The following is a 22,148-nucleotide window of genomic DNA, read 5'->3' as shown; positions in this document are numbered from 1 at the left end:
GAGGAAACAACCACGTGACAGGATATGAACACACATGCTCATCGAATTAAGTATCACACATATATGGTTAATTTCACAGAGTTTTAGTTTAAGCAAACAAACAGTACCAAGAAATAAATAGCTTCTTGATGCATGCACTGGGTCACACGGAAGCAGGTACATTACTAGTTATACATAAAATGGATACCATAAAAGACTTCAACGCTGACAGCAGATGAAATATGTTGTTATCTGTACTCTGAGAACTGCAGTATATAACATGGTACAAGTCTCTATTTTGCAAATACGGCCAAATTTTGGTACCTCTGTGCAACCACTGATGGGCCAAGAAAAGACGTATCTAGCATGAAGGAGCAGGAAAGGCGGAGGAGAGAAGCCTAGAGAAGGCGGCTGCGCGCCAGCTCGGGAGCTCTGCCGGGGCTCCCCGGCCGGCGGCTGCCCCGGGGGGACGAGCTCGGGGGGGGCAGCACGGGGGGGACAGCACGGGGGGGTCCTCAGCGGGCAGCCCCCCTCCGCCGAGCTCTGCTCCCCCGCGGGGAGCGGCGTTTGGCCGGGTGAAATCACCGGTGTCAGCCTTCCACGGGGGGGGTTCAAGCATTTCTTAAGCAGATGCACACTGCAAACTAAGGGTGAAAATATTCCTTAAGCAAACCACACCGGGGAAGGGTTCGTCTCCACCAGAAACGTCTCTACTTGGGGCGCTCTGCTTTGCCTGGGTATTGGGTATTTTCCAATCAGTTTTACACAACACGAGGAAAACAGCTGAAGTAAGGAAAAGGCTTCAGCCTTCAAGCCAGTGTTTAAAGTTTACCCATTTGACCCTTAACGACATTTTAATATGCGCCACAGCCGAGCAACTGGAGGGCAATGAATATATTAACACCACTGATGAGTATCTAGCACAAAATAGGTATATGGACACATTTTGAAACTAACTTACGCAGCTCGTGACAGTAATTTTTCACAACCACTTCAGATTACGAAGTAAATCCGATTCATGAAGTAGGCCATTAAATAGTCAAGATCATTACCGAACTCATGCACTATAGTACTCGCACTGTTTTGTATAGAAGGTAAATAAGCGTAACTTCCTACCGCTGAAAGGAGTAATAATCATATTCCTTGTTAAAAACAGTGGCAGTGCATAGCCAGTGGTATTTTTCAGAGTTAAGAGGTACCTTTAAATCCCCTCCACTAACAGTGATATGGAAGCTAAAATACATTATTTTACTTTTTATCGGTGGTGGTTTTCTTTATTTCCTTTTACTGCAAAGATGCAGCCAACATCTTTTAAAGCTCTCAAATCGTGACTGAAGCGGTGGGCTTCAGCAGCACGTTCACATCTGCTGATAAGGAGAGATTCTGACGGCTTTTGTTATCTGCGCCAGCGCTGCAGCAGTTACCACGTTAGTGACGTGCACCGCGGGTGCGCGACTCGTGCAGAGACTCTTTGTTGCCCATGTACCCGGGAAGCCCTCACTCCAGCTGCTTTTGAGCACCCCCAGGCCCCTTTGCGGGCCGGCTCCTCTGACACCGAGGCAGGAATTTCATTACTGGGAATTCTGGTGGTGACCGCTGTACGTGCAAATAGTTTGACAGACCGAGACACACAACTAAAGGCATTAATTGCAGAGAAGTGCCAAACATACCCTGTCTAACCTTCTAGCTTCTATATGTCTAAGTAGCTGTTGTCTCCAGTCAGCGGGCATTTTAGCACAGCTCTCATTTCCCTTCACAGGGGTAGGCCTTGTCTTTATATCACTGTTATCGGAAGGCTTGTCGCCATAGTTACCCAAGTTATAGTCTGACGGTATCTTTTCCAGCAGAGCTGCCATTGTAGGCCTCGCTGAAACCGGCCTGGTTTGGGATGTGCCGTAACTCTCTGTACTGTAGCTTCGTGCAGACAACGGCCTCCTTTGTGTCAGGTTTTTAACTGGAAAGCTTCCAGTCTGGGCTTTCACTTCCTGGTAGGAAGGATGCTCGTCTTCGTACCGGCCGTTCCTCTTGAGGAACTGAGACTCGGAGACCGAGATGCTGCTCTGGCGCTCCGCAGCTCCTCGGTACGGAGGCCGGCCGTACCTGTCGCTCGGGGGCAGCTCGTGGGGCTCGCTGACTCTCCTGAACATGGACATCTCGGTGGAGCTGACCAAGGAATCCGCCCTCCTCAAGAACCCCGGCCGAGCCCCTTGGCTCGCGAAGGGGCCGCCCGCCGCCTCCTCGTTCACCGAAGGCTGGGAGAAGGAGAACATGTGCTCCACGGGCGGGTAGCCGCGGTAAGCCCTGGGGCTGACCAGCTCCTGGGGCAGGTTTTTACTCTGCTGGGGAATGTACTCGGGGTTGAGCTGGAAAGGCGGCGGGAGCCTCTTCTCCGCCGTGACCTCCACCGCTCCCTGCGGGTTGAAGCTTTGGTCGAACTGGTAGACTTTCTTCGTGACGGACGACTTCTGCTGCGGCTGCACCTTGACGCTGCCGTAGGTCAGCAGCTCGTCGTCCAGCATGGGGACCGACTGGCTGCGGGACATGCTCAGCATGCCGTGCTCCGGGCCCAGGAGCTTGTCCACCCTCTCGTGGGTTCCTACAGTATCGTTACCAGATGCATAGTTTTCTAAGGGTATATTATACACTTTGTACGTACCAATGTCTATCTCATCGATGCTTTGCGACTTCTTAAACTTGTTAGTTTTTAAATCCCTCATCATGGGAGAAAGCCGTTCCGTACTCTTGCTGATCGAAATAATGCTTTTGGAAGGATCTGGGCGACAGTGGATATGGGAAAAGACGTTGGTGAGACTTCTGTTGGCATTTGAATCGTGATATTCCCACGCTATTCCTGGAGCGAAAGTGCTAGTCATTTCGGGGGACTCCTTGACGTGATCTTTCCGCTCAGGCAAAGGGCTGGTGGTGGGGGTGCTTTCCAGTTTGGAAGGAAAAGCTGTCCTGTCTTCAAAAGGACTAGGGGTTCTGGTCCAATTTTGCCAAGGATTGGGAGGAGGCACTTCAGATTCGTGTGTGTTTCTGAGCGTCGGCTGCTCCAGCTCCAGGGGAATGCCAACTATCCTGTCTTGCCTGATCAGCGGCCTGCGCCCGTGCGCGGATGTGCTTCTCGTTTTCGTGCTCAGGAGGGGGTTAGCACTGGGATTCTCCACCGTGCTCTCCTCCGCCACGAACCCCGTGTTATCGTAGTGCGAGCCGTCGTTCCAGCTGTCGGCGAAGGTGTCGCTCAGCGGGCGCCTGTCGGTGCGCGGCGGCAGGTTCCCCGCCGGGGCGGATTCCCGCTGGCTCAGCAATGGCTTTGTTTCAAGGGGCTGTGGAAAGGACTGTGCCAGCCTGCAAAAGCCAAACGAAACGAGAACAAGATAAAACGCCCTCTGCTAGAGCACCCGAGCAGCCGTCAGAAAGACACGGCTATAACACAAGGTAACGTTCCTCCACCCATACCCGGGCTCCGGGACCGCACTATGAGACGCGCAACGCGTGCCACCCGTTTGGCACGAATGGCTGCACCGGTTTTTTGCACTGGAGCGCAGATTCTGCAAGGACGTGCACAGAGAAACTAAAGAAGTCACTCAAAAGTCCAGGGTGGCTCAATGCCACGGTCATATAAATCCAGCTGGGCGTATTTTCCTGCTTTAAAAATAAGCTATGAGCGCAAGGGAAGACTTTTTGATACTTACACTGTTTTGGGTTTTTTTTTTTTTAAACAAAAATACCAGAATCGGTTTGTGCACGTTCTCGCCACCAAGATTTTATGCATCTCCAGTGAGTAGGCTCCAGCCTCTCTTTAACAGGAAGAGCCTGTGGACGGAACTACACGAGGTGATTTATGGCAGGGACAGAGAGCGCAGGCTGTTTCTGGTACGGTACGAGAGCGTTTTCAGGGTGCTGATGGCCAGTGCAAATTACAACTTTCAAAGAACTGCGTTACTCTTGGAGGTCCAGGGCAGAGTGAGGCTCAGGACAGCAATAATATGAGGGACACACACTCTGCTCTCTACGCTCAGCTACAGCCAGCTGAAGCTCAGGACCCCACGGAGCAGAATAATTGCAGCTCAATTACCAGGCGCTTTTAATGCACGGCTCTAGCACATGGTTGAAAAACCAGCTGCAGAATTACTGACATTTACAGAGTATGAACGGGTGGCCAACTCTGCACAGCCTGGGCTTTGAATAGCTATGTACACCCCTGCAAAACCGGGGTAAAAGCGTCGTTATTTTTTAATTGGATGCCTTAACAGGCAGCATACGATCACTTTGAATGCATATGACAGCGGAAGACGAAAGGCAAGCAGAAGCTGTGTTAAGAAAGATGATCACACCTGTTCCCCCACAAAGAGTTATTCACTGCTTCTTTAGCCGTTGTCTGCAAGGACCCCATTTTAACATGCGCGTTGGAGGACCCTGAGGAAGCCTGGGAAGGGGAATAGTCTGAGTAAGTGCCTGAGGAAACGCTGTTATTCAGACAATGGATCTTATCTGCTTCAGACTCGTCTGTCGATTCTGAAACAAAACACAGCAAACATTTTCAGGAGGTGGTAGTTGAAAACTAAACTCCAGAAAAAATACATTTTAGAATTGATACTGCGGCTATGTGTACACACATATGCACAAATACGCATGTAGCATGTTTTAAAACCAGGGTGAGGTGTAGAACATCTTAAGTAATGTGTCTATCTGCGTACATTACATCAGCTTTCATCTAAAAGGTTGTAAGTCAAGTTAGTACCTTTCTTCTCTTTACCCAGAAGAACAAGTTTGGGTGGGTACAACGGAGTCTCCGGCATGGAAGGACGAAGTTCCCCTATCCTCATCTCACTGGCAGGATGTCCAAAGGCATCCTGAGGAATATAATAATGTAGAGTAAACATAGGAAACAGAATCCACTTTCAAATTGCAACAAACAAACATTTCACAGCCTTCTTTTCATGAACGTGACAACACACCAAACCCCCACCATACGGGTAGTGCCTAATCATGCTGATTTGTCAGCTGAAAATTCTAATTAGTCCTACATAAATACTTGTAAAAATTTTGGTGATGTGATCATTCTGAAAATGTGGACAAAACAGATGGAACTTGCAAGATACATCAAGGCCATGTCAAAATTTTTGATGAAGCAGAGGTCACAAAAATGCAAGCTGCCAGTAGAAATAAATGAAAATTTAGAATAAACATTTACTTCTTATTTTGGGAGTAAGCATTCCTCATTCATTTATATGTGGCACAAGTCCTTCCACAGATTCAACTGTCCTCATAGCTACATTTAATTAAAATTACTTTGTCTCCAAAGAGTTTTTTTACTAAATTAAGCTCATTTTACTCAATTAAGATCATTCAGATTTCATAAACTTCTCAGGAGAGTCCAGCAAATCTTGGCCTTCAAAGACTGCCCCGCACAACTGTTTCGCTGTTCTAGCCGGCAACAGGATACACACTGAAAACAACACGAGTTAAGAAGCGGAGAGCGACTGAGGTGTAGTCTCAGAAGGAGATATTTTAAATCAGGACAGTGAAGTTGGGCTCGCGGGATAGCTAGAAGGGAATGAAGACACACAGAGGTGATCCGTGGCATCTCTTATCCCTGGAAGGAAGTTCAGCGATGAGAAGGGCGCTGCCCTGAAGAGGGGTGACCTGGGGAGGGGGCGACGCTTCCTGGGGGAGCCCTGCCCTCGGGGGGGGGGGGGGGGGGGGATTTTCGGAAGGGGAGCTGGAAGAAGGAGCACGGTGGGGACCCCTCGGCATGCGCGTTTGGGGGGGCGGGCTGAGGGAAAGGCGGTGGGAGGGGAGCGGGGGGAGAGGGGCACGGCAGCCCCCCGAGCCGAGGGCCCCGTGGGGACGGGTACGAGAACCACGCGCCGCCTCGAGCGAGGGGGGGAGCTGCGGCTTCATGAGGAGGATGGAAGTTGGAGAAGGAGAGCATCTAGTGAAAATAGGAGGTTCAGAAGAGATAGGAGGAGAAAATCAGTAATTAGTAGTATAAACAGGGAAGGAAAGGGGTAGGAGAAATAGATTTAGGAGGGAACTTACGCTAACGGAGACACTATGGGGATCTCTGTGCCCTGACATTTGGTTGTTAAAGGTACTCCAGTGATTCTGCAGAGTGAAGTCAATAAAGGAAAGAGATGTAATATTTCCAGAAACAATTTAAAATGGAGTACCACAACCACATTATTAAAATGTGAAATGCTATAATATTTTTAAAATTTACTTCTTCTCTTAAGGAGAAAACTTTCAGAGGTTCACTCTCCATTAACTACTTTTTGTAGCAACAGTGGAAACAGAGATTTGCAGAAGCATTTGCCGCGTGATTTGTCCTTGAAGAATATAATTATATTTACACAACAGGTATTTTAATCCTTCTGCATTTGGTTTCTACTGGAGGGTAGTACCATACCAAAACAACAAAGAGCAGGTATCTTCACAGCCCGTTTAATTAACCCCCTCCGTGCTAACACTGAAGCAAATACTGCTACATACCAACTCTTATATGGGGTGATACAGTCAAGACTTTGAATCACTTTCCCACGCAGAGATCCCTTGTTGTGTATGGTATTTCTTACACAACGGTAGTGATGCACATACAACTGAAAGCTAACAACAGTGCCAGAGCATTTTCCCAGTGCAGCACAATCATTTGCTAGTGCAGTGTAACAAACTTATGCAAAACCTTTTTTGGAGAAATAGAAAAGTGCGTAGCATTCGCCGAGTGTGAAATTCTCCACCTTTGAGGCATGGTGCATGTTAAGCTTCTTGGGCCTCTGAGCTTTCTGAATGCTCGTCTTTCTCCTTCCTGTCTGGGATTTCCAGAGTCCATTTATGAATGTCATCTGTATCAGACAGGTGACTCTTTTGGAAATCTTTATTTTCTCTCCCTTGAACCTAGAATCCCAATATTATGCCATGAAACCTCCAAACGTTATAAGCTTAAAATAAAACTACGTGCTGTAAGATAGGAGGAACTAGCAGTTCCATTTTTGACATAATGATGAAGCACATTTTTATTTGAGGTACATGATTTTATGAAGATTTCTATGTTTTTTTTTTTTTTTCTTTTTCTTTTCAGCCCCTCTTCCAACAAAAATCAATACGCTTTTGAAAGAACTAGTCTGGCTTTTGTGAATATGCCATAAAGAGAAATACGTTGTAAAAAAACAAGACCATACTTCATTTCATTCTGTTCTGTTTAAGAGGACCTTTTTTTCTTACAGGCCCAAGAACAAAAAGACCACTAATAGGGGAAAAAAAAATTAAAAAAAGTATTGTTAATAAGACCAATTGCAAGAACAAAGAGAAGAGATAAATGAAATTGTGTTGTGTCAGAACTTATTCCTCAGGACTAATCAGAGAAAGACATAGGTAGAGGACAGAAAAATATGGTGAGCTGTTTCCCAAGAGAAAATACGTGGTAAAAAATATTAAAATGACCGAGAAAGAGAAATATCACCAATTATTCATGCTGACAACACGAGAACATTAAATTGTAATCTGGAGAGATGGAATTTTTAAAATAACCCAACTCCTAGAGTCTGCTTGCAGAGAATATAAAGCCTCCGAGTAGAACAGGCTGGGGCTCTGGGCAGACGCAGCACACGCAAGGCAGAGGAATGTGGGACCATTAATGATGGATCTATTTCAGAGGAACAATTAAATATATGCAGAGGGTTGGCAGCACTTCTAAACTGGAGAAGGCTAGGTCAATCTGAAGACTGACAAGCTGGCTATGAAGAAATGGTGAAGAAAAGAAATAAACGGACTAAGGTAAATGTTACTCGGTCTAGTCTTCTCCTGACAAAAATCACAAAATGAATTCCATCTGAAGCCCAGCAGGTGAAAAGTGGTCACAGTTCTGGATATTCTCCTGTCTAAATTAGCAGTTACCAGACTGATCTAAATAAAGTTCAGTCACCAATCCAGGAATGCACTGAGAGTCACCCCAAGACATGGGATTATCCTGGAAGAAAGCGGAGTGGAGGATCTTCCACTTGCTCCTAAATCTCTCCAACACTTCTGGCAGTGATGGCAGCTTCCAGAAAGGCCAGTTTCAGTAGCCATTAGACCCGAAGGTTGCCCCAAACAGGACGTTAATACAAGATATAACTGAACTGGTGGAAGGAAAACTTCTGAATGTGGACATGGAATCTGGAAGGGGGAAAACGAAGGAACCCCGACACTCTTCCTCCCTGCAGAGGTGACACAGCCACGGCACAGATGCAGCGAGCTCTCACCTTTCCAGCTCCAGCAGGCAATCTCAGACGTGATAGAGCTTCAAAAGGAGGAGTAAGCACACGAGGCACAGACTGGAGCAGAGGCAGCTTTTGGGACACCCCATGGAAAGTCACAGTAGATCCTGGAAAAAGTTGCCACCTGCAAGTAGGGCATAGCGATTTCTGCCACGTGTCCTTTTGCCTTGCAGTCCGGTGGACTGGCAAGCAGCTGGAGGAACACAAACATTAACTTTGCCTATTCAGGTGATCAGAAATCCAGCCAAGGCGATGCACCCAAGAACTGACCAGAACTACCTATCCCCAGAGAAATCAGAGATCCCCAGCCTACAAAGATGTATTTTAGAATGAAAATTTCCACTTCCAGCAGTTTAATCTCTTATGGCTAAGCCTGCTAGCTGACGTGGTCAGGATTCTGCAAAGAAAAACTGCAGATGCTTATCTGACCAGTAATCAGTCATGTACTGGCGAGGATGGGAGACCTTCTGACACCATCCTCAGCTACAAACCACGGGGAGGCTCCTGTACGTGGTCCCCAGCGTGAGGACAGATGTCTCAGTACTGCCCTGAGTCACAACGCCCTGACAGGTGAATTGCACCCCCTGTGCTCTCCCACCTCTGCAGGAAACAAGCTCCCGTTGCTCTCCGTCGAGGTGGAAGAGCACCCAGCCTCCCCCATCTCGCCGAGGTTGCTGCCAATAGTCTCAGGCCTTTCGCTAAAAAGCCACTCCGTGGTCCATCAAACACAAACCAGGCCCACGTGTCCCGTGTTTGTACAGAGTGCCACGTCCAGACACGTAACACTGCACCTCCCGAGTCCTCGGGCAGCTGGGGACAGACAGGGCAGTAGCCTCAGAGGCTCAAGTGACGTCTTGGACTGATTTTACGGAAGGTAGGCTTCATCTTGGAGGCAGCCTTGAATAATGCCCCTCCAATCCAGACACTTAGATAAGGTCAGGCAGAAGTCAAAGTAACTCAAAATGAACTTTTCAGACATTTGACATCCTATCTGAAGAAAGGTCTCTTGTGAGTCAGACCTCCAGATGAGTAGGTCATTACCTCCTTTCTCCTTTGACAAGAAGGCACCAAGGTCCTAACCTCAGTAAAGATCTTTTGTGCCATGGAGAAACCAAAATCTCTACAATGAAGATATTTCTGACTCCTGGTAAAATATAGGTAATCCTGTTACAATGAGCTTATCAAGATCTGGGCTTAAAGCAGATACAAACCAAAAATCTTTAGCACATATTCCTCTCCCACTGAGGAGAGACTGTCATCGTGCATCTCATTAGTGGAAAACAGCTCCCACATTAGACACATCAACTGAATCGAATGAAGCCAGGCACCCTGGGGGAAATAAAAGTGCGTAAGTCTTCCTGGAAAGTCAAGATGATCTCTTCCATCTCTGAAATTTTCGCTAAAAACGAAACAAAAAGAACGCCCTTCTCCGCCCCCACCCACCCCAAAAAAAAAACCCACAACCCAAACCCACAGAGTAACAAAGCCAGAAGTTAAAAGGATTGAGGTCTTTTTTTGGCTGAGGTGAGATGAAGGTCTCAGAAGATCCAATCGAGCCGAGGCAGCACTTTGCTAGCTGTTAGCACCAGCACCTGCACCTGCATCGCACCGCTCAAAGAACAACGATCTCTCCTCTTTACACAGTACAAACAAACCCGCTAGGAATTAGCACAAAGGATGGAATGCTGCCAGGTGGACTAGAAAAGGCTTTTTTTAATCCAAAGCTGAGAGTTATGTACAAGTATTTCTAGTTTATTTGTCACTCCAGACATATCAAGAATATTAATTATAGATAGCTTAATAGCTGATCTGTGGTGTTTCTCACGGAAAGGCTACACAACACACCAAGTAACCCCAGCTGACTTTTTGTCCAAAATGCACATCTTTCTAAATGACTTAGGACAACGAAGAGGTTTATTTTAATTGATGATTAATTAAGAAATTGTTTGCTTATTATTACTGAAGGTGGAAGATGATACAGGGGATTTGAACTGTAGCTTGTTCCTCATTTCAGATGCTCCCTTTAATTATTTAGAAACAGTTTTGTGAAGAGACACGTGTAAATTAATTGACAGAAAACCCAGAAGAGATCAAAAAAGAAACCAGCTTATCTGGCCTCTGAGGATGAAAAAGCGAGCACTGCACCTGAAATTAAATTACCTTGTTATTAGAAACTGTCTTCAGTCTAAATCTATATCAGAACACACCTGCATTTTCAAACTGTATTTTAACTCGAGGCCTGAGATCATGTCTCCTAATTATCTCAAAGGCAAATGGAGCTTAATTATGTTTTATTTAATGTCCTACAACTGAAATCATGCTAATATTATTCACAAAATCATTCACGCTTTTTCGACAGCTCCCCATACCTCTTCTTTCTCTTCATGCCAGAAGCCAGAGAGAGGAGAATGCATATAGCATCCTGCTTTACTGCCAGAAAACCTTCCCAGTGTCACCAGTCGTACGAATGACAAGAACATTTTCTTTCTTTTCTTTAGTTGATGAGACGGTTGTGTAACTAGTCTTGACTAAGTTCTAGGGAAATTAAAATTTGAAAAAGTTCCACCATCTTCACTATTATAATAATAGAAGATGAAAAATACATCTTCACTGATATGATGGAAATAGTCATGCACTCACATCAGCCGCTTGCGGTAGAAAATTAATTAGGAAATTGCAACCACATTATTTAATTGCACTTGAGGAATTACCACAAGGTCTTCAGCAATTCAACTATTTTTAGAAAATGGGTTTTGTGATACTCATGCAATGAACAGTTCACGTACATTCACAGAAAAATTAGATAGGATCATTTTTCTGTTGCAAAAGTGAATGCGATTTTATCAAAGAATGAAATTTGTCTTCATCTTTCTCCGTGCTAGAACACAGGAGGTGGTCGCACAAGCATTTCAGAGTAACTGTAGTATTTTATGGTGTTGCTGCCTTTTGCTCTTTCCTTACCCCTCCACAGCGGAGGGCTCACCGGGCTCTGCATACTCACAGGACTCGCTGCTGTGGCTCAGTTAACTGGAACGTTCACCTTTTAGTTTAACAACTGAACATTTAGTTTAACGCAACTAAACCAGTACAGCCACCTATTTCTGGAGCCTGCACCGCCAGGCCCAGCCACAAGAGCAAACCCCTGATGTCTTTGTCAGACAACATTGATTCAAATTCCAGCTAGATAACATGTGTGTGTTCACAGTCGGGCCAGTTCAAACCTGCAGAAAGCTATCAAGAATATTCAAGTTCAAAAGCTAGATGATACGAAATAAACCGTATGTATTTAGCAACAACAGCAGACCATGTCAGTACTCATGCCACAAGACAAGCTGGTTCAAAGGCCAGGTTTACACTGTAAGAAAGAATTTAGTATTTCCAATTTAGATAAAAACATGAATGATTTAACTTAAATATTTTAGTTTGAAGTACTAATCAAAACTGTGCCTCGATTTGAAGAAAGTCTTCTGAAGTCATCTGAAGAGAAAACTTTTGGGTTTTTTTCTTAAGAAATGAAAATGTTTAACTGGAAATAAAACACACAGTACTGACAGAGCAGCTACAATGATTGCTGAATATGTAAGAACAGCCAATCTGAGTTAAGGATATGGAAAACTGAGGAAGAGAAATTCACACGTACACGACTAGCCAGAGACAAGGATATTTCAAGGAAAATGAATTTATCATCATGTTTAAATAACAAAGGAGTGATAAGATAATGTGATGGGGGTTGGGTTTTTTCCTCATTTATTTCTTTTGAGCATTAAGACATCATAAAGATTTTCAAGAATGCTGGTATTCTTTGGACTTCTCCAAGCTTACCAACTATCAATACATACTGCCAGGGTAAGAAATTTCCCTTATTTATAAATTGTGCCTGCACAACGTAAGTCATTAGTGTGAATGCTAACGAGTAGGTGCCCTCCGAGACCAAGCTTCAGCTATTTGTAACGGCTCTGCACGGGACTCCAGCACGTAGGAATTCACCTTTCAGCGACTGCGTGACAGTGGAAGACGTTGTTACTGTGCATCCTGACCCACTTCTGGCAAAGGTGTTAAGGGCTGGGTTCTGCAACTCATTGTAAGCCACTACTCGGGGGCGGGGGGGCTGATCGAAAGTTCCCTGCAGTTGAAGAAGCACTCCTGCTGACTTCATTAACTTTTGACAAGGTTAATTGGCTATCTACCACTTGTAATGTGAATAGAGGAAGCAGAACCCAAAGGTATAGTAGGGTCAGAGAGAACAAAGTGATCTGTCATTAATGCATTTGATGCAGAAATACACTTACTGAAGTCTGAGATGTAAATTGTGATCGGGTCGATTCTCCTGCTAATAAGCAAGTCTCTCGTATCATTAAAATTTAGGAGAGTGCCTGTCTATATCAGTACCAAAATTCAGATCCGGGTAGATTTAAAACCAAAAATTCAGTCTGATAAACTCAGTAGTATTGGGAAAACCAGCAACTCAATATAAAACTAAATTAACTTTACGGAATGAAACTAGAAACTATTAAGTATGAAGTTCACAGCAGATGCAGAATATCATTTGATGGAGTTATGTTAAAACCCCATCTGGAACTCTTGAGAGGAACAACGATCCTTTTACATTACCTCCACTGAAATCTCCTTTGGTGCCATGGGCCACTTGTGCTCATACTTTTCTTTCACAGTTTGTTCACTGTTCGCAGTTGGTGTTGAGTTCTCAGGCCGTACTCCATGGCTTGTTTTGCCCACCAGATTTTGAACTGATTTTACCATATTCTTTAAATCCTCCGGGTATGGAGTGGGATAACGTTTTAGATTTATTTCAACCTGAACATTCATAAAAAGAATTAAAGCACAAATACAAAATGAAAACAGCATGCAAACTAAAACCATGGTACAGTACTATGGCTAAGTGCAAATTCCTCAAATTTTTAATTAATCTATTTGAGGTAACGTGTTACATATAGCTATTTTCATGGGTTTTTGGACTGAAATTTGCTCTCAGTTACACTATGTCAACCTATAATGGAATTTCAGCGACATAAAGTAATGGATGAGAATGATTCCCTATAAGTCTATCTCTTACCCTGTGAGAGTATTGTATTTTAATTTCACACTTTGCTTGGGAGTACTGACATACTCCATCACACTTTTGCAAACCAGTACTGGTGTAAATGCAGAATTAATTTAGCTACGTTCAGTGTCCTGATTTAATCTGAATTGTCTACGGCAGCTGAGAACAGACTCTGATCTACCGGGAGCTGCTTGCTCTTTGAGATGTACAATGTACGTACATGCACTCAATGTATCTCACTCTTTTCTTATACAGAAAATACAGGAAAACAGACTCAAACCGCTACAGGAAAGCCGCCCTAAGCCACACTGAACAGTACTTTGACCGACTGACAGACCTACGGATCTTCTAGAAAGCTCCGCATTTTGAGTTTATCATTTTTATCACTCAGAAGTAAAGAAACACTGCATTTCCCAAGTCCGAAGCCACCCTAATTTGAAGACAGCTCTACCCAATCTCAGGGCCGAGCGGCTGGGAAGGCTGACGGGAGGCGTCACCCCCCGTCGCCCGGGAAGACACGGCACAAACCGCTCGGAGGCGGCGGCGGTGCAGCGCGCGGCCGCGTCGGGCCCGCTCCGAGCAGGAAAGGCGGCCCGCGGGCCCCGCTTGAGCCCCCCCTCCTCCTCCTCCTCCCTCCCGCAGGGCGCCGCGGCCGTGTTCGCTCCGCTGAACGCCCCTCACCGCGGCCTCAGAAGAGACGCCGAGGGACGGGGCGGGGAGCGCGCTCCCGCAGCCAGCGCGGCCTCGGCAAGGCCGCTCGGGCTGCGCGGGGAGCGCGGGCGGCCCGTGGGCCTGGTCCCCGGTGGCGGGGACACCTGAGCCCCCCACCCCTGCTCGCTCCGGGCCGCGACTTGGGGTGGAAGGGGCCACCCGACCCTTCAGTGGCGTCAACTCAGAGCTCCTAGAGCGAGCTGGGCACCTCCGGGTGACTGCCCCCCGTCACGAGGCTGAGAAACCTGGAATCGCGCTTGCTGCGGGGTAACTACTTGGAAGCATTCACCACAAAGAAGCTTTTACCCCACCGGGTACGCGAGGCAAGCAGAGTACTTTTAACAACTCGCTACTGCGGCTGTTGGGTTTGAAATTCCTAACGAGTAGGAAAAACGTAATCTGGGGTTCATATGAATATGGTCTGTTGGTAGGAATACTTTAGAAGCAAAAGCATGATCGATTCGGAAAATAAAACTATATGAAATACTAGCATACAATTCTGAACCACAGTAGAATAAACATTACGGATAATAGATTCTGACATGACTTTAACATAAAACGTTAAAATGTGTGACTATGATGTCATATGTTAAGAAAGAATTTCAACAGAAAAAATACATTCCGTAAAGCATCACTAAAGCTCTGGTTGATTTACGGTTGAAAGAAATCGTACTTAGACGTGGCCTAATTAGGCAGTTGCTTTTTCACAAAATTCAGACCATGATGTAAGTGTAAGGTCTACAGGCAAACATCGCTAACAGTCAAGTCACAGAGCAAATCCTCGGTAAGGACTGGTCAAGGAAAAATTAACTGAAAGACTTCCGTGAGACAGACAAGTCATGGACGGGGATTTCAGCAAGAGTTTCGTATCACTGTGAGTATTAACAGCAAAAATACTGGCAGCTGTGGTAGGTGATATCCACTAGAATGCAGATATTTTCATCACTGCTTTAGATTTATCATTACAGAGGAAATCCGTCCTCCCCATCGATACAAATCTTGTATGTTTAATGCTACATCAAAGGTAGCATGACCCTGAAAAGCGAATTTTCAAGGTTCAAAATTCTTGATGGAAGAAGTTATTTACCAAATCTATTTTAACATATAGTTGGCTGAGAGTTCAGTTTTAACTATGAAAGATAAAAAGTGAAAACTGTGTGTGCTTTTATAAAATGCTACCAATGTTTGTTGTTACTGCCTAGTGACAACTCGCGTTAACCTTCAAATTCATCCCATGAAAGTCTGGTGAAACTGCTAAAAACGTATGTGTTAAAACCTCCCTAAGACCTGTTGCAACACACGGATGGAGTGACACACACTAAGTCCTCAGAAGGCTCCAGCAATCAGCTTTTAGTTCACGTGCACCCATCGAAACCCAGGCTGGTGACCAGTTCGGTCAAACAACTCTTTACAACGCTTTTATGGTCATTCATATATAGAGGTGGATTGGTGTTACTGGGAAGGAGCACGGACATGCCAGAAGCATGCAAACAAGCTTTTCTATCTTATTAATGGTAATTGAATTTGAGCTCATTTTTACGTGGCTTGGGCAAAAAGGCTGTTTTCCATGATAGGGGAAAAAACTCCAGACACCTTCAGTGGGAAACCTTTTCCTTTCACAGCCCGCCAAGATTTCCTGGGTTGGAACAGTATTCTTTCTCTACCTTCAGTTTTTCACAAACTGCAGGTACGTAGGGGGTAGCTGGTGTACACGCGCTGCGCTACGAGAGAGGAGAGACGCTCTCTTCAAGGCGCGCAGACAGGAGGCGATACCTGATCGGCCCCGAGCTCCCCGCATAGCTTTTCTTTAATCATCCTTCTCTATATAAGCAATAGCTGCAGCACCGGCTGCAAAAGCTAGTGGTTTGGTCTGGTGAGGAAACGTTGGGATCGCCGTGGAGAGGAGGAACGTTGGACTGAACGTGGGAAGAGAGGGATCTCATGCAGAAAGCGGCTCGTGTACTACAGCGCTGGTTGATACCCCCTCTCCGCGGATGAGCGGGAGAACGGGTCAGTAAGGCCCCCGGGGAGGTGCGTTCTGGCCCTGGGCTCTTACGCGGCTAAGGAGCGCTGACACAAAGGGCAGAGACTCTCCTGACCTTTCGGATGGCCGAGTCGAAGCATTACGGAGAGGCTCGGCCCGGCAGGACGCGGCTCACCTCACCCCCCCCCAGCCCCCCGCGGGCTGCCCTCCCGCCTCCTGCCGACCCCCCCCCAGAGGCACCCCGACCCACGCGGGGCCCCGACCCACGCGGGGACACGGCTGGCGGCACGGGCACGCGGCAGCCAGGGCAGGAAGGGCTTGGTTTTTTCTACAAGGACGGTTTACTCCAAGGAAATATTTGTGTCGATCATTCGTGGTGTTCTGAAATATATTAAAAGCAGACTGGCTGGCTAAGTGACGTAATCCACGCATTGCACTGCGATATTTAAAATCATGCTCGCAAGTAACAAATAATACAATTAAATCCTTCCATCGTCTTAGAAATTTACATCTATTTCTCTGTTAATATTCCGATTGTTTTGCATACTTGGACAGCCATATTACCCACAGTTAAAATTCTGACAAGAAGAGGAGGAACAACATAAAACTCTCCCAGATGTTCTGTTTTCCATATATGATCCATAAACCTGCGATTCATCTGGAGTAAAATTTCAGTTTAATCTATTTATTGCGAGGCAAGGGTTGCTCTTTGACTTCATTTTCTGTTTTACTAAAGCAGCAGGGTCCCTTATCTCTGGTTACGAGAGTTAGATGAAAATTCCTAATCGGGAAAAATGCTAAAAAGAAAAATCCCAAATTTCAGAGATCTAAATGGAATGTTAAACAGCTATTAGTAAGTATTGTTAATTTTTTAATTTTAAATCAGATTTTAATCTGATTTAAATCTCCTCACGTGATTTTGTCTCTGGCAAGACATATGCCCGATAAGTTGGGTATCCTACCACAGTTAGAAAATTTGCAGTGTTTAAGTGTTTGATCTGGGGTAATCCCTTTATAATATTCAAGAAATAGAAATTTTCATGCTACGTAAACGCAGACGGTCCTGACAATATCCTTCTAACAATGTAACTGATTAAGGGCTCGACTGAAAATTCTGGAATTCTCTTAATTTCAGATGACTGGGTGAGGTTATTCATGTTCTGATCTTCGTTTTTGGTAGGTTACAAAACTGATGAGAGATGCGCTCTCCACTGCACATTGCTGTGCAACTCCATGAAGTTGCAAATCTCTTGCTGACTTCCACTTTGAGAGGAATACGGAATCCCCTGCGCGATCGATAGGATTTCTAAAGAACTTGGCAGCTGGACGGTAACTCTAAGTCTCACAACGTTTTGTGTTAATTTTGTCTTCGTGACAAGACACCCGCCACAGTAGGAACCCCCCATGAGGGTTAAGGCCTGAACTGACCTACCAAGTCAAAGTTTTGCCGTCTGGACAGCAATAGCAAAAGCAGAAATCAGTAATGTGTACTTCAGGGAGAACAGATGTGCCGTTCTTCCACAACTGCTGTACCTGAAGCACGGTGACGAGTACATTCTGGGTATTTAGAACACAAAAATAGTTCAAATCACGATCTGTAAATTGGACCCTGTCCATAATACATGAATACCGGAACAAATTAAATAGAACTTACCTTAACCTTCCCTGCATTTTCCTCCTCTTCCTTTTTTTCTTCAAATTCAAAGGCAACAGTCATGCGTTGTTGTCTCTGCTCCTCCCATAAAGTAGGGTTAAAACTATCACTGTCTGACTGGAAATCTACAGTTAAATTGCAAACAGCAATGCACAAGAACAAGCAATTAGTGCACCCAGCAGAAGACTGGAAATTATCTAAAAAGACACGCTCTTAGCTGATCCTGTAATCTTAGGTTATTGCTTTAAAACTGCTGAGGGGGGGCATTGGGAGTAGTAACTAACGAAGCGTCACAAACAGAGTTTAGTAGTAAAGCTGAAGCGGGAGTGATGGGAAGCCACAGGGTTTGGGGGCAGGTCCGGAGCGTGGAAACTCTCTAACTCAACGCAGCTACGTGAGGAGCCAAACCTCAGTTCTGGCCGGCGCAGGGGGCTGCCCCCCGCGCCCCACAGCCCCCCGGCTCCCAGCCCCGTCCAGCATCTCTGCAGGTCGGGCGGGCTGCGGCCGGCAGCCTGGCCCCGCGGCAGAGCCCAGAGCCGCCCCACGCACACGCAACTCCCGCGTCCAGACTGTTTACACAGAGCCACCCTTCTGAAAATACAGAAGGTGAGTGAGGAGATGTGAACCTGATGGCCGGAGGATCACGGATTTGGAAAGAGGATTCCTTTGCGTGTGGCAAGCTACAGGCTGTTACGTGTGCGCCGCTGGCGTTACGTGCCAGAAGAGGCACACGCGCAGAACCGCGGCTGACAGCCCTGCCTCTCCCTCCCCCCTTCCTTCCACCGCTACCTCGGCAAGCACCGTTCCTGCCTTCGAAGGGACTGCTGGTGGTGTTTTACCTTCATCACTGCGGGGTTGCTGGGGAAACATGTAGTTAGTCAGCACTCTCTGCTTTGTCTCTGGGTGAGCCTCCGTTTGCAGCGGAATGAGAGCCTTGGACTGCACGGGAAAGGCAAAACAGAGAACTGTTAACTCCGAGCACGGGTGTCAGCTGAGACGGGGTTTTAGCATTTGATGAATAGAAAATGCAAGGTTAACTACAATTCTGGAGGAAAATAAACCTCTCTACGGACTAAAAGAAGTATTAATCTGGTGGAAATGCCTCCTCTCCCGTTCCTCACTTCTGTAATTCCTACAAGGATCAACAGAACACAAAGTATCAGAAATACTGCGCGTTCAGAGTCACACCAGTGAGGCAGCTGATGGATCAACAGAACAGAGCTGCGACCACACGGTTAAAACCCCCGCGCCGTGGCTGCCATCTACTCTGAGCTGGGGCTAACGAGGAGTGAACTCACGATAGTTATTAGTTCATCTGAGGGCAAACCTGGTGCAAGGCACTGGAGAATTCACACGGAGGCACTGTGGACATTCAGATATTACCTTCGTGTTTTATGGGGACTGATTATTTTTTCTTATTGCTTTGCTCTAATGTAGCACCTAGGAGTGGCTATCATAGTTCACTGAATAGAAATTATCCTATGCTATACCATGGAAAAGTCAAAAGGCTGAAAAGATACTGCGCATTTAAAAGAAAGCGTATGTTCTGTGGCTGGGCTGAGTCGTCATGCAATGTTATTTTTTTTTTTTTTTAATGCAAATCAGAGCGAAAAAAACGAGAATCCTAATTTGACACTAAAATTTACTCACCGGTTTCTCCTATCTCTCCCACCCAGCCTCCCCTCCCTTCGGCCTTAAAATTTTTTGGCTTAGCCGAGCCCTCCCCGCGGCTGCTCCGGGCGGGGAGCCGGAGGGACCCAGGGCCAGTGGCGGGGCGGCCGGCCCCAGCTTGGGGCGAGGAGGGCTGGTGCCTGACCGCCGGCGTTGGCGCGGAGCGGGAGAGCTGACCCCGGGAGAATTTCATCGAGAGTGTTAAAAACACTGCTGGCTAGGCGTGTCGCACGTTTCTAACGCTGTACAAGCCGAGGTTTTCTCCATTGAGACTTAAATTTAGGAAGTGCAAAATTATTCTATCCACCAGTCCCAAAAAAAGATCGAGACTTTTTTTGGTGCTTAGATGCTGGCTGAACCGCTACATTTCCCAGTGTTCGTGTTACATAATTTGTTTTAAAATAGAATCCTGAGGAATACACAGTAGTGAAACCAAACCCCTTGGAACAAAGAAAAGCATTCTTAAATTTAAAAGGAACTTCAGCAAGAGTTTTCTCCAAGTAAGACTAAGAGTTCGGGTGCATCTTTTACATGTTTAAACTCCCACTGACTTTAATGGAGTTTAAAATACGCAGGAACGGAAGCACGGACCGGAGAAGGGAGATGACCAGAACGGAGGCATAGACGGAGTAAAGGATGGGACAAACTAACGACAACTTTGATAGCAAAGTCTTACCTCTTGAATTTCTATTTACAAAATATCCTCTTGACACATTTTGGCCTTTATTTACTACTTTTGTAACGATATAGAAGCTTAGCTAGATTAAAGTAAAAACTCCTGCAAAGATTATCTTCCTTTCCAAGTCAGTAAATAACAGCCAGCAGAATCTATACCTTGATATGGAAGCCTAAAGCTGGACTGAGAGCAAAATTCTACTACAGTCATGTATTAAATTATAGGTTTCATTTACGACCCGTGCTAAGACCCCTAGTTACTAAAGAAAATATGAATATTGAAAGTCATTACCTGGTTGTCAGAAAGCCACAAAGCTGCAAGTTCTTTAAGTTTAGTAAAAGTGAACGGTAAATTCTTCAGTCTGTAAATGATAATATTGGAACAACATGAATCCTTCATTTTCACAATAGTGTCTTTTAAAGATTTGTATGTAGCACGTTTCTGTTGATCATACCGAAATTGCTGTAATTTCATATCTCTATTTTGTCTCACTTTTTATTAAAATATTTTATTAAGGGCATTCCACATTAAGAGTGTCATTTGGAATCTAAAACTACTGACATCTCCCCTAAAGGTATTGGGAAGATACTGGTATTTTGCCTTGGCTATAATGTAACCAAAGTTACAGCCTGTGACACAGAAAAAATCTTGGTCCCAGGGAGACTTACAGGAAAGACGTAACAGTTTTCAGTGTAGCTAACAGAAATCCATTTATTGGACATTTAAGTTTTGGAACCAAAATACTCTAAGGTCGGTGAAAATTCTTTTTTTTTTTTTTTTCCAGAAACGTTAGGGAAAAAAATTAAAATGATATCAATATTGATAGTAGCCTAAATGACAAAATTAAATTAAACGGTAAGAAAAGTAGCATTTTCATTATAGATGTAAAGACACTTCCTAAAAGTGAGCTGAATGTGGGAATGGGGAAACGATGGCTAGCTACTAGTGGGAACTTCTCTCGTGGTTTTCCCGCTAGCTAAGGCTGAAGACATCGTTTTTACTTCTCCGTCTGCGCCAGCACGAGGGGGCTGCCCTCACCCCCGGCGACATCCTCCCAGCTCTGTGCTACGGCAGGTGAAGGGGCTGGAGGACACAAGGACTGGCCGAAGGACAAAGACAAAAAGCGAAATGGGATCGGACGAGAAGAAAGGAGGAAAAGCCCTTTTCTGGGAGAGTCGGACCCCCCCCCCCCAGCCCCGTGCTGCGGCAAGAGAGGCCCCTGCAGATCGGGGCGCTCACAGCCCGGGCCAAGAGCGGCACCAGCAGAACCCTTCGCCCCTCCACCACCGCCCAACCAGCCCCCCCCCCCCGGCCTCTTCCTACCAAAAAGCCTCTCGGCGTTTCGGGGACTCCTGCCCCACGGCCCCTGCGCGGCGCTTTGACCGGGGCCCCCGCTACGGACTCACCGTGGACGGGCTCTCGCCACAAAGCCATCACCGTTAAAAACGGTGTTATTTCAGGCAGCAGCGCGAACTCACTGCACTTCACGCGTGTTAAAGATTTTAATAAGGACGCCTTACGCTCAAAGTAACTCACCCATAACAGTGAAATAAATCGCTACGAATGTACACCCGCGCACAGTGTGCTACGACAGAGCCTCCAGCTAAATGCCTGTACGGATCAGAGCGGTTTTCCATGTGTGCGCACGTTTAAACCAAGAATGAACGCCGCAAGAAAGCAAGGAGTGCCCCAACTACCTGAAATTTAGCTTTCATTCCTGTCCTATCATAACGGGAATACTGCAGTGTGGAACAGTGCAGTACGTGACAGCGTTTATAAAGTCAGGTCACAAGTTTAAGCTTTAACAGTTCACGCAAAGATTCTTAACTGGTGTTTATCCAGATGCTTTATTCAGAGCTTTTTTTCTGTGTATAAAGAGAACTTTTGCTTTCCAGGGGACGCCCTTCTTTCTTTGCGCTTCAGGATTCAGCACCTGTAACGTAAGCTTCAAAACTCTAGTGAAACCTTTGTCTGCAGGGGGTTACAGGTGATGCTCCCCGCGCACCCCAGTTGAGCAGTCTGCATCAGAGGGAGAAGCAAAGCTGGTTAAGCATGCCTCAGAAATGATGTGTGGCAAGGGGATTTCCAAGCTGGTTTTCCATTTCCATATTCAAACAAAACACGCGATTTTTTATTTTTAATTCTTCTTTGCCAAT

At 45.9% G+C, this 22,148-nt stretch overlaps 1 protein-coding gene across 9 annotated transcripts in view; it reads right to left on the bottom strand.

Annotated features, from left to right (window-relative positions):
• LRRC7 (leucine rich repeat containing 7) overlaps positions 1-22,148 on the bottom strand; it is a 190,083-nt gene that overhangs the window by 21,224 nt on the left and 146,711 nt on the right. For 5 of the 9 annotated variants that reach the window (XM_042804008.1, XM_042803965.1, XM_042803958.1 and 2 more), the window contains exons 13-20: positions 20,284-20,353; positions 18,485-18,584; positions 17,646-17,770; positions 12,849-13,049; positions 6,025-6,090; positions 4,724-4,835; positions 4,317-4,497; positions 1,650-3,327 (exon numbers count right to left, since the gene is read on the bottom strand). In XM_042804008.1, the coding sequence (XP_042659942.1) occupies positions 1,650-3,327; positions 4,317-4,497; positions 4,724-4,835; positions 6,025-6,090; positions 12,849-13,049; positions 17,646-17,770; positions 18,485-18,584; positions 20,284-20,353 (2,533 nt within the window). The remainder of the gene's footprint in view (positions 1-1,649; positions 3,328-4,316; positions 4,498-4,723; positions 4,836-6,024; positions 6,091-12,848; positions 13,050-17,645; positions 17,771-18,484; positions 18,585-20,283; positions 20,354-22,148) is intronic. The other 4 variants (XM_042803968.1, XM_042803991.1, XM_042804014.1 and 1 more) reach the window with 3 other exon arrangements.

Source organism: Tyto alba, unplaced genomic scaffold (assembly GCF_018691265.1).
Source record: "Tyto alba isolate M040663 unplaced genomic scaffold, T.alba_DEE_v4.0 Super-Scaffold_1000006, whole genome shotgun sequence".
NCBI lineage: Eukaryota > Metazoa > Chordata > Aves > Strigiformes > Tytonidae > Tyto > Tyto alba.
The sequence above is the reverse complement of the archived record's forward strand: the minus strand, read 5'-3'. Positions and strand labels throughout refer to the sequence as shown.